The following is an 11779-nucleotide window of genomic DNA, read 5'->3' as shown; positions in this document are numbered from 1 at the left end:
TTTTCCAATCACTAGAATATCGTCCGCTGCTGTATATATTCCATGTATGCCTTGCACTGCTGAGTCCAACCATCTCTGAAAATTTCTGGTGCCGGTGAAATACCGAACGGCATCCTGTTCCACTTGTACCTCCATAAGGCGTTCCAAATGTTGTGAGCTTGCTCGAGCTCTTGTCCAATTCGATATGCTAGAACCCATTTTTGACATCGAGAACACTGAATATCTTTACTTCAGTCAGTTCTAGTAGAAAGTCATCCAGGGTTGGCATCCAATATCGGCTTCGCTTTAATGCTTTATTCAATGGCTTCGGGTCAATACACACTCGCATTTTACCATTTGGTTTCTGAACGAGTGTCAAACCAGACTGCCAATCGGTTGGTTCATCCTCTCTCTGTATGATCTGCAGTCGTTCCAATCGTTCCAGTTTGTCTTTCAGTCTGGTTTGCATTGCTAGTGGTAATGCGTCTCAATAGCTGTCGTGTCGGTTGTATTGCAGGGTCTACCTGTAGGTGTAGTGTTCCTGATAGTTTACGAACAGTTCCTTCAAAGACAGAAAGATAGATCTTGACAAGTCTGTCTTTGTCAGTTGATTTTTCATAATTTGTTGACTGCTACCTGACACAGACTCGAGTACAGCTATGTTTTTTTAAATTGAACCTTCAATAGATCCCTCGTCTGAGATGCTGCTGCGCCAAGAATGGACGTTGCTGCGTCTTTCACTACAATAAACTCTACGCTATAGCGCTTGCTTGTACTTGGTTTGTCACTTTCACAATCTTCTACGCAAGGGGCTTCATCTTTGTTCCGTTGAAGAACGCAAGTACTTGCGCTGTCTGCTTTATCGTTGTGTTTCTGTGGCAAGTCCGATTGTTTCAGTACGCTGCACGTTGCGCCGGCGTCTATCTGAAATTTGACTAGTTTTCTGCCGATTTTTATTACAGCGTACAGTTTTCGTTCATATGTTGTGCTATTTCTGACTGCATTGACTTCCTCTTTCTGGGGTGTCAGTGTCATCGTACTAACGACATGACTGTCAAACTCATCACTGTCTGTATCAGTCTCAGTCTGTGACTCTATCACATGCAACGTACGCACTGCACCTGTCCGGCTTTCTTTTTGTGCTTGACTTGCACATGCGGGAGAAGTGATGCATCTTCAAGCATTTCTTGCATTGCTTCCCATAAGCTGGACAGTAATCTCTTCCACATTGGCGGTCTTTCCCACAGTATTTGCGCTTTCTTTGTTGCGGCGGGTACCTCACTGTCTTTTCAGCTTTGCGTGTCTCTTTTCCTTGGGGGAGTTGAAGCATCTTCTTGCGAGCTTCCAAAAAAGAGTGTACAGTGGCATCTTATATTTTCATATCTCTCATTTGCGCTGACGTCGATTCATACGATTCATACGCGCGGCACGTGTCAATGCATTCTCTGAATGAAAGGTCTTTTTTCTGCAAGTTGTTTACGTAGACCGTCATCTCGAATGCCAGTTCGCTCCACGTCTCCATCTTTCCCGACACATGTATTCATCTTTCCCGCCACATGCCTTGGTGTTTACACTAAACAATCTACAACAGACAGGCAAAAACAAACAAACTGGGAGACAGAAAAGCTACAGACAAAAAAGGAGAAACACACACGTACATACATACATATAATAATAATAATTAAAACCTACCAATATATATATATATATATATATATATATATATATATATATATATATATAAATAACAAATCTCTACAGATTGCTTGTATTTCTCCGCTTTCTATTAAGTAAATAATATTATAATGATATTTAATAGTAATACATTTATTAATCTACGAGCTTAAAGAAGGACAACACAATGAGTGGTGGGCTGCTTCGCGAGAAGCTCACTATAAACAGGCTGAATTGACTTCCAGTCTGTCTGTCGGTATGTCGCTATGTTTGTTTGTATGTACTTATGTTTGTTTGTAACCGTTTGTCACGCTCGAGGAATTTGTCGAGCCAATCAGCAATCGTTTTGGGACGCGTCCCATCCTTGGTTTTCATAGAATTATACATTCTAGCAACAATCTCATGCTTAGTGAATGATAAGGACAATAAATATACAAAAATTAATAAATTTGTTATCGATATGCACAATAAATACACACACACACACACACACACACACACACACACACACACACACACACACACACACACACACACACACACACACACACGCTCATAGCTCTGAATCGACAGTGTAAACACTGCTTTATTTACTAGCTATTAGTACATCACAGCTGATACATCACATCAACACATAAAGAACAGCAAATACAAACACTCACCATATCCTTGAGATTGCCATAAGCATTAGCTGATAATAACATAACAATTTAGTGAATCATAACCATGATCTGCTGAAGACATTAAATCAGTCAGACCCTGCAGTAGCAATAATTGTGTTTTATTATTTGTATTTAATGTACTATTCGTCCTATCACAAATCTCATCACATCATTGAAGTATATCATTCTATTAATTCATTCATATATATTTGAGAGATATTGCCATCACAACAGATATATGTCTACAAGAATCTAACCATGGCCAAGAGCCCCTATGTCACACTACGATTCAGCTAAACCCTAAAAACCGTCCAGCTGTTAACAGTTAACAGTTTCCTCGCCAATTGACGTCTTGCCCACAATGCTGAGGATGTTGTTGTCGATCATCCTTGCGTTTTCTTTCTGGAGACATTCGTTCATTCATTCATTCACTCTCAACACTTACAATAGAATCAGTTTTGTTCACATTTGCTCCTTTTGGCAACAAAGTATGTACAATGAAATTGAAGCCTCTAGCAAAAGTTGTCACAAGTATAGGATATCCGTACAATAGAGTGAGTTGTTATCAACAAAAAATAAGATGAGTCACTCAGTCAATAACATACATGTATATCATACGCATCAGGTGAAGCTGATCCTAATTTCAAAGAGTTTCCACATCATCGACTTTGTTGTCGTCCAGTGATAACACTAGACTCCTATCCATGACCGATGTGTCTCACTCATTCCAACATCATATCAATCACAACAAATCTTTACAATTTCACTCACCAACTAGAAATCACTCAACGCGACACTCTCACACAACAAACTTACACTTCATCGCCATAACTATTACATTACTACTCAATTTGACTTACGAAAAATGCTCTATAGCACCCGCTTATAGTCTGAAACTCGGATCGAGATCTGGACCCAAATTCCAACTTGTGATTGTACGCAAGCGGCTAGAGTGCCGGATCTAATCTTGGACATATCTCCTAGTCTTGGTCACTCGTTCTCTGCCAAATAGCTGCAGCCAGATCTACCTGCTATGCTAGCGTCATAGTCTTACTGGATAGAAACTAGGTAGAGTACCTAGCTTGCAGGCTGCTAAATGTAGTAAACTGTTAATTAATCAATTAAATAGTAACAACGAAAAATTGCTATGAAATAGTCGTTTACTTCGTGCAGTTGATCTATGTTCAAGATGACGGGACCGATGCCTAGTGGAGGTCGTCTACTCGGCTATTCAAACCAAGTGCTCGTTCAAGATGATGCGACTGATGCCTAGTAGAGGCCGTTTCTATTGTATTCAAGAACTCGGTGCTTGTTCAAGATGACGGGACCTAAGCCTAGTAGAAGCCGTTTGTAGAATCGAGAACGCCGTGCTCGCGCTCAACTAGCATGCAAGAAGATGGGCTTACCAGGTTAAAAAATACGGGACTCATTTTAAAAGTATACGGGGTCGTGTGTTCAACTACTTAGAACCAGTTCAAGTAGACGGGTCGAAGGCAAACGGTGGACCCGTGTTTCGAATTAGAATCCCGTGTTCTTGAATTTTTTCAGCAACTTTGTCTCTCTGGACGTCCAACGGTTTTCCGAATACGCTCTTGCTTTTGTCATTTGAAGACCTGTTTTGAGCGCCAATGACCAGCCGCGTGTTTCCCCTCGGACAGAATTTCATAAGAAATATTCTAGAAAGTATGTCTGGAACAAAAATCTAATTAAGAACTGTCCCCTGTTAGGCTGCGGTTAACATTAATGTCGCATTGTCATTCACATTTATTGCATACTAATGGTAATGTGGGCAAGCGGTCACACCTGTACTACTGTCATTGCGCGAAGAAGTAGGTGTGGTGCGAAAATGCCGCTAGGTCATCGCGATGCTCTTCTTTTCTGCTACTTGTTGCTATTTCAGAGTGATCGGGTAGTCTTTGCACCAGATGTGGGCTTTCGCTTTGTGTGGAGGCGTCGCTCTAGGGCACGTAGATTTCATTCTTGTAGTAATTCTAGTTGGTCTTTGGCAGCTGTTCACGACTCTTGCCAGCTTACCGCAGTTTATTCGATACCTGGGCAAGCTTAGTCTCAAAAGGCGATTCTGGTGTGCTTCACGGAGACAGAAATTTTGGGAACATGATGTACACGAATCTTACACGGAAGTGGGAAGACAACATCCCGACTGGGAAGATTCCTAGTACTTTCAACATTTTATAAGGTCAAAAGGCGTCTTCTACAGGGTTTGTAACCTGGATGCTTATTTCTTTTGTCGTGAAGACACTTGTTTTCGAAAAACTGTCCCACAAGAGAAAAGAAAGGCCATTTTTTTATACTGGCTTGTACACGCCCCTTTTTTGTCAAGTCTTGCAGCTCTGTTTGGAATAGGGAAAGCAACTGCTGTGTCCATTGTACACACAGGAGTGCAAGCACTTCGTCGTCACATGGTTCCGTCATCAATCAGATATCCACAGCTAATGAGTTGTCACAATTTATCTGTGACTTTGAAGCATAGTGTCACATTCCACAGTGTGCTGGTGCTCTTGACGGAACGGTTATGAGAATAGAGAAACTTGTCATTTTGTAGATGCATATTATTGTTAGAAAGGGTTTTTTGACGCTATTATTATTTTTAGCTGCTTAGATGATCGAGATATCTTTACTTCAGTAAATTCAGGAAGATCTGGACAGGTAGGAAATTCTTTTTCATTCAATAGAAGCAGCTTAAAAAGATATATAGATTTAGAGGAATGGCTATTTGTAGCATTTTCAAAGGCTATAAATGGACAAGATATCAGCTCTTTTCTTGTTGTAGATACAGCATTTTTCCTAAGTTTAACAGTATTAAAGTGCTATGATGGAGCCAATCTTATTGCACAGCAATCATGGTTTAATTACTCTGTGATTCGAACACGACGAGTTGTTGAGCAAGCATTTGGAAGGCTCAAAGGAAGATGCAGAATCTTTTCATCAAACTGACTCAAGGATCCAATCTTTGCAGGAATAGTGGGATCAGTTTGTTGTGGATTACACAACATCTGTGTAGGTTACAGATGCCCTTTTGAGAATGATATAATTTCAGATCCTCGTGTATTGCAACAACACCAAGACGACAATGATGCAGATCTTATTCAAGCTGGAAGGCAGATCATTGATGTGGTTGCTAACTGGATTTATCTTCATTTCCAAAATAGTAAATAGATAATACATTCAATTACTATACCATAGTAGGCCTAGAAATTGTTCTTTCTTGTATAGTTCACAAACAAAAGTACACAAGTTTTATTAATATATAGTTTGAAACAATTAGTTGAGGTAAACTTTTTAATCAATACTATAGCTACAACAAACAACAACTACAACAACGCTTTGACGACATCTGCATCATGCATGTTCCAACAAAGCTTTTACAGATCAATTAGGCAATAATACAATATATGATTACTTTATTTACTTTCTGTACCAGAGTCAAAAAGGCGTTTGAATAGCTCTGCTTGGAACAGCTGTTGTTGCTGCATCATTATCTTCCGGTGCTCCATTTGCTCTATCCATGCGTTCTCTTGTTTCTTCCTCCTTCTGCCTGACCTCCGACTCAAAATTATTCCTGGACTCTTTCCTTTTCTTTTCAATTTCTTGACCTAACATTTTTTAACTTTACGTCATGCTCGAATTGTCTCCGTTGTGCATCTTTTTGTTGTTTGTAAACGCATTCTAGAAAGTTTACCTAGGCACTGAGACAACGAGATGTTTTTTGTTTGTCTTTGGCCTTCTCTTTCTTCCGGTATTTGATTCGTGGCTGAAACTCTTCATCACCATCATAATCACTACTGACGTCAATTACAGCACTGGCAGGAGTAGTCGGTCGAGATGATGCCTTGCTGCTGGTGTCATTCTTTAGTGAAGCCTCAGAAAGGTGTGACATTTCTAGAGGCGGCTGTGCTTTACTGACAATATCTGCATTGCCAAGCTCAAGCGTTTGATGAGTCTTGAAGACATCGAAAAACGTCTTAAAATTTGGTCAAGCCACAGCTGCAGCTTTCACATCCATGGAAAAATCGTCATCGTCAGTGGCTGTAGTATCAAGCGATTGCGGTTCAACACGGAGATTGCCGACACGTGGTCTATTGACTGAACACAACTCAAGACAAAACTACGCATGCCCGTACCCGTAGTTAGTATCCCGTATTGGGGAACGCCCACTACATCTCCCCCTTTTATAAGTCCAACCTTTGAGGGGGGCGACTTACTCTACCCGAACTCGTAATTACTGGACTGTCCATAATAGACGTTCTAGGTTCATGCACCCGTACACTACAGTCTGGTTTTTCTGAAGTCTCTGCCCCTTGCTGAACAGGTACACTACTCCGTGACACTGGTTGATCTTCACAAGGTACTTGGCTTTCTTTTGTTACGTCTTGAGACTGCTCTGTTGATGTTTGTGAAGCTCCTTCTTCTAAGGTTATTGGTCTCAGACTTCTTCTGTTCCTACGGACTTGCTTCTGTGGTGTGGTAACTATGTAGGACCTTGGACTAGCTGATGCAACTACCGTGCCATACTGGCGTTGATCAGGCACCCACACCTTCGTTCCCGGTAGGAGTACTGCAAGATCCTTTGCTTTATGGTGTTTGTCAAAATCTTGTTTCATTTTGTTCTTTGCTCTCTCTTCAGTATTTCTAAGAGCACTGAGATCTGGAACTCTCGGTCTCAGTTGGTCAGGAATCATTGGGACGTTCGTTCTAAGCTTCCTGCTCATTAGGAGCTCCGCTGGACTGAATCCATTGTGCAAGGGCGTAGATCTATATGACAGCAATGCCATATAGGGATCGTCTCTCTTCTGTAACAAGGACTTGATAGTTTGAACAGCGCGTTCTGCCTCGCCGTTGGCTTGCGGAAAGCCGGGACTGGATGTCACATGTGAAAATTGGCACTCCTTTCCAAACTGTCTAAAAGCTTCTGACGAAAACTGAGGCCCATTGTCGGAAACAACTATTTCCGGGAAACCGTGCCGAGCGAAGATAGACCTCAGATGGTTAATGACCGCTGGAGAGGTTGTAGATGAAAGTAAAGCAATTTCCACATACCGTGAATAGTAATCAATCACTAGTAGGTACGGACGACCCCGCCATTCAAACAGGTCCATAGCAACTTTCTGCCATGGGTATGCTGGAAAAGGTGTGTAGACTAGCGGCTCAGCTGGATTTCTCCTTTCTCTCGCACACGTAACACAATTGGCGACTAAAGCTTCAATCTGTGTACTGATCCCTGGCCACCAAACAGCTTGTTTGGCCCTCTCTCTACATTTGGAAACTCCTTGATGACTACCGTGGAGCGTGTGTAACACTTCTGCTCTCATTGTGGGTGGAATGACTATTCTAGATCCCCTGAGAAGCAGTCCATCGTGGATATGTAATTCATTACGAAGGTTCCAATAAAGTCTGGACTCTCCTTGAAGTAGATGCGACTTTGGCCACTCGGTTGTCACATATGTCTTCGTTTGACTAATAGCTGTATCTTCATTCTGCAACACTTTGATCTCTTCAAGTCTCTTCTCTGATGCAGGTAATGTCTCAGAGAATAAAGACGTGAAGTGTTCGACTTCTTCTTCTACAATCTGGTCCACCTTGCTCGGAGTTAGGATTGGTTGTCGAGACAAAGCATCCGCAGTGACAAGCTCTTTCCCCGGTATGTGACGTATAGAAAACGAAAATCGGAAAAGACGCATTCGAAACCGTTGAATCCTTGGCGGGAGATCGTCCAAACCTTTGGATCCTAGCAGGGGGACCAGGGGTTTATGATCCGTTTCTATAGTAAAGTCTCTTCCAATCAGGTAATGCTGGAATCTCTCCGACGCCCAAGTTACAGCTAACGCCTCTTTCTCGATTTGCGCGTAGCGACGCTCTGTTTCTGACATCGATCGAGATGCATAAGCAATAGCCTTATATTTACCGTCTGATTGCTGCTGTTGTAGTACAGCGCCTAACCCATACGACGATGCATCAGCAGACAGAATAGTTGCCTGGTTTGGGTGGTACAGAGCAAGAACTGGTACCGTAGTAATCTTTCGTTTGATTCTTTCGAATGCCTCGTTTTGCGGTCCACCCCAATGCCAGTGACTCTTTTGTTGTAAGAGCGCACGTAGAGGCTCCGTGATCTCAGAAAGATCTTTCACATATTTGGCTTGATGGTTGACTAATCCCAAAAACCGTCTTAGTTCTGCAACGTTCTTTGGGGTAGCCATCTCAGTGATAGCACTGACTTTCTCTGGATCAGGCTGAATTCCTCCTTGGCTAACTATCTGTCCAATGAACTTCACTGACGGGACTGAAAAGACGCACTTCTGTTTGTTTAATGTAACTCCAGCTGCGCGAAGTTTCGTGAGAACTTGTCGAAGTCGCTGGTCATGTTGTTCTTGGTTAACCCCAAATACCAGTATGTCGTCAACCATACAAACGACACCCTCCAGACCTTATAAAATCTGGGACATTCTCTTTTGGAAATGTTCGGGCGCCGACGTAATGCCGAAGGGTAGCCGGTGAAAACAGTATCTGCCGAAGGGAGTAATAAATGTAGTCAGCGGAGATGACGCTTTTGAAAGACGCACCTGCCAAAACCCTGAGTTGGCATCCAGTTTCGTAAAGACTTGGGCGTTTCCCAGCTGTGCTAATGTGTCTTCTACTGACGGAAGGATGTGTCGTTCTCTTCTCACACTCTGGTTAAGCTTTGTCAGGTCAACACAGATACGGACGGTACCGTTAGGCTTGGGTACCACTACCATCGGCGCGCACCAGTCTGTCGGTCCCTCCACTTTGGAAATGACGTCGAGTGCTTCCATTCTAGACAATTCTTCCTTGACTTTAGGCAAGAGGGGTATCGCAATCCGACGAGGTGTGCTCAAGGCAAATGGCTTGGAATTCTCTTTCAGGCATATGTGATATTCGTCGTGAAGGCTTCCCAACCCTTGAAAAACATCTGAGTATTCTGTAACAATGGATGGAACTAGCTTATCTGAACGCACAGACTCGATTCTGGAGAGTAGGTTCAACTTCTCAATAGCAGGTCGTCCCAGAAGAGGATTACTGAGGTTCTCCACCACGTAAACTTTATCCTCTACACTGCATTCTCCCTTTTGTAAGCGACAGACAAAATAACCAGTAACATCCAGTAGGTTCTTATTGGGACCGTGTAAATTCCTATCAGGTGCTGTAAGGGTTGTGTTCCACTGTTTGTTGAACCTGGAGAACAGTTTTGCCGGTATGACGGAAACGTCTGCTCCCGTGTCTATCTTGAATTGTACTGGTGTGTTTTTGATCAAAAGTGAGACCATCCAAGGACTACTACTACCAGGCGCAGTGAGAGCTCCGAGGAAAACCCCATTTTCAGTATTATCAGTATCAGAAACGACTTCACTGACGAACTTACTACGGCATTGTGCGCCATAGTGGCCTATCTTCTGACACTTTGAGCATTTGGCTTCCCGTGCGGGACAATTAGCCCTGTTGTGGCCTGGCGTACGCCCACACCGTCCGCAGGTTTCCTTGAAACTGGTTGTAGTCCTTGTCTCGGTTGGCTTCTTCTTACCCTTCTCAACGGCGCTGACATCCTTGCCCAGTGTGCCGCCCGTTGGTTCCTCTGAGAAATGACTGCGTAGCGTTTTCTGTTGTTGTTTCACTGCTTCTGACTGCCTAGCTGACACTACTGCTTTCTCCAGCGTAAGTTCATGGTCTAGCTGTAATCTTTCTGACAGTTTCAAGTCTCTCAAACCAACTACGATACGATCTCGAATGAGATCATCGTGCAATACGCCAAACTGACAGTGCTCAGCTAGAGTATACAGCGATGTTATAAACGCGTCTACTGGCTCACCCTCTCCTTGGGATCTCTGATTGAAACGAGCTCGTTCGTAGATAATGTTTCTCTTCTTTACGAAGTGGCTCTCGAACTTCACTTTTACCTCGCTATAGCTCTTCATCTCCTCTCCTGACAATGCTAGCAACGTGAGTACGTCCTCAGCCTTTTCTCCCATTGCGTAGACTAATGTAGAGACTTGTGTCGGACCTTCCTTCTTGTCCAGCCCTGTGGCTTCTCGGTACCGCTCGAATCGTTTGATCCACTTCACCCAGTCTTCTGGATGAGTAAAGTCGAAAGGCGTTGGCAACGGAAACGTCGAGTTCGCCATCTGTCACCATGTAGTATCAAGCGATTGCGGTTCAACACGGAGATTGCCGACACGTGGTCTATTGACTGAACACAACTCAAGACAAAACTACGCATGCCCGTACCCGTAGTTAGTATCCCGTATTGGGGAACGCCCACTACAGTGGCATGACTGGTTTCTTTGCAACGCTTAAACTGACTAAGATCTCTTGGCATTTGCTGACATGTTGTCCACATTTACCATCAGTTCCTCGGGTGTAAGTTGAACGTTGGCGCCTTCTGTTGTTGTATACTCATTGACTAACTCTGCTGCCTATCTTGCATTTGCTTCTTTGTCACCATGACGCTACCGAAACGCTGTAGCACGTCCGCCCAGATTTTAATTAGTTCTTGCTCGACGTTGGTAGGCCACTGCACTTTCTGCTTTCGTTTTGAAGTTGCGCTAGCGCTAGCAGTTGTACTGGCAATATCCAGTTCAGTCGACATACTTTGTTACGCGCAGAAGAATCGAGTAAATACAAAAGGACGAAGTCGTCAACGCAAACTGAGGCTTTGTACAAGTGGTAGGGAAAGTCTAGCGACCGCAGTAGCATAGGACAGCGTGTTCAAGTAACCAAAACAATGGTAATGTCAATCCTAAATGCCAATCTCAGCCTACATTTACATTCTCATTTACATTCTATTTATATTGGCCTTCATATTATGCTAATGAGCTTTCAAATCTACGTGTGCCCAACGTAACGGAAATGTCAATGGCAATGTGGATGTTGTGTGACCGCAGCCTTAGGCAAAACTGTCCTCAGGTATACTTTCGGAGGCAGACCAAATATCCCAGGAAATTCTGTCACTCTGACTTAGTTGGTACGGTACTTCATGTGTAATATATTCATTACTGGTATATCACGTACACCAGAAGTACAATATTACTATAGAGTGCAACCCGTAGACTAAACATCTAAAACAGAGTCAGACTATACACCCAGACTGCGCTCTACTACACTCTTCCCTTTGCCATTAGCCAGTGCCCTGTTCAGTTGTTCATGAATCTAATTTTACTAACGGTTTCCTGTTTCTTCTTGTATAACGTCTCTCGACCTTGGTTGCAGTCTCTTTTGTTCTCTTGGTTGTCTTGGTATCCTTACGCTTTGTGCTGGTAATTGTTTCATTCAGTACAGTATCTCTTCTTTCATCTGTTAGAATAGTTTCCATAATCACTTTCTCTGCTGTTCTCTTGTTAGGAGTACTACTACTCGTTGAGACTGAATCTGAACCGCCGGCTGTCACCATATCATCAGCATGCACCATCCTGTTCCAGTCTGGTGTCTGAATGATG

The 11779-nt window shown here is 43.0% G+C and overlaps 1 protein-coding gene across 1 annotated transcript; it reads right to left on the bottom strand.

Annotated features, from left to right (window-relative positions):
* Positions 1–8758: 8758 nt before the first annotated feature.
* Positions 8759–10468, bottom strand: LOC134181732 (uncharacterized). The gene has a single exon (XM_062649001.1). It carries the CDS (start codon positions 10466–10468, stop codon positions 8759–8761), a length of 1710 nt encoding a protein of 569 aa, XP_062504985.1.
* Positions 10469–11779: the final 1311 nt, after the last annotated feature.

The sequence above is a fragment of the Corticium candelabrum genome, chromosome 7 (assembly GCF_963422355.1).
Source record: "Corticium candelabrum chromosome 7, ooCorCand1.1, whole genome shotgun sequence".
NCBI lineage: Eukaryota > Metazoa > Porifera > Homoscleromorpha > Homosclerophorida > Plakinidae > Corticium > Corticium candelabrum.
The sequence above is the reverse complement of the archived record's forward strand: the minus strand, read 5'-3'. Positions and strand labels throughout refer to the sequence as shown.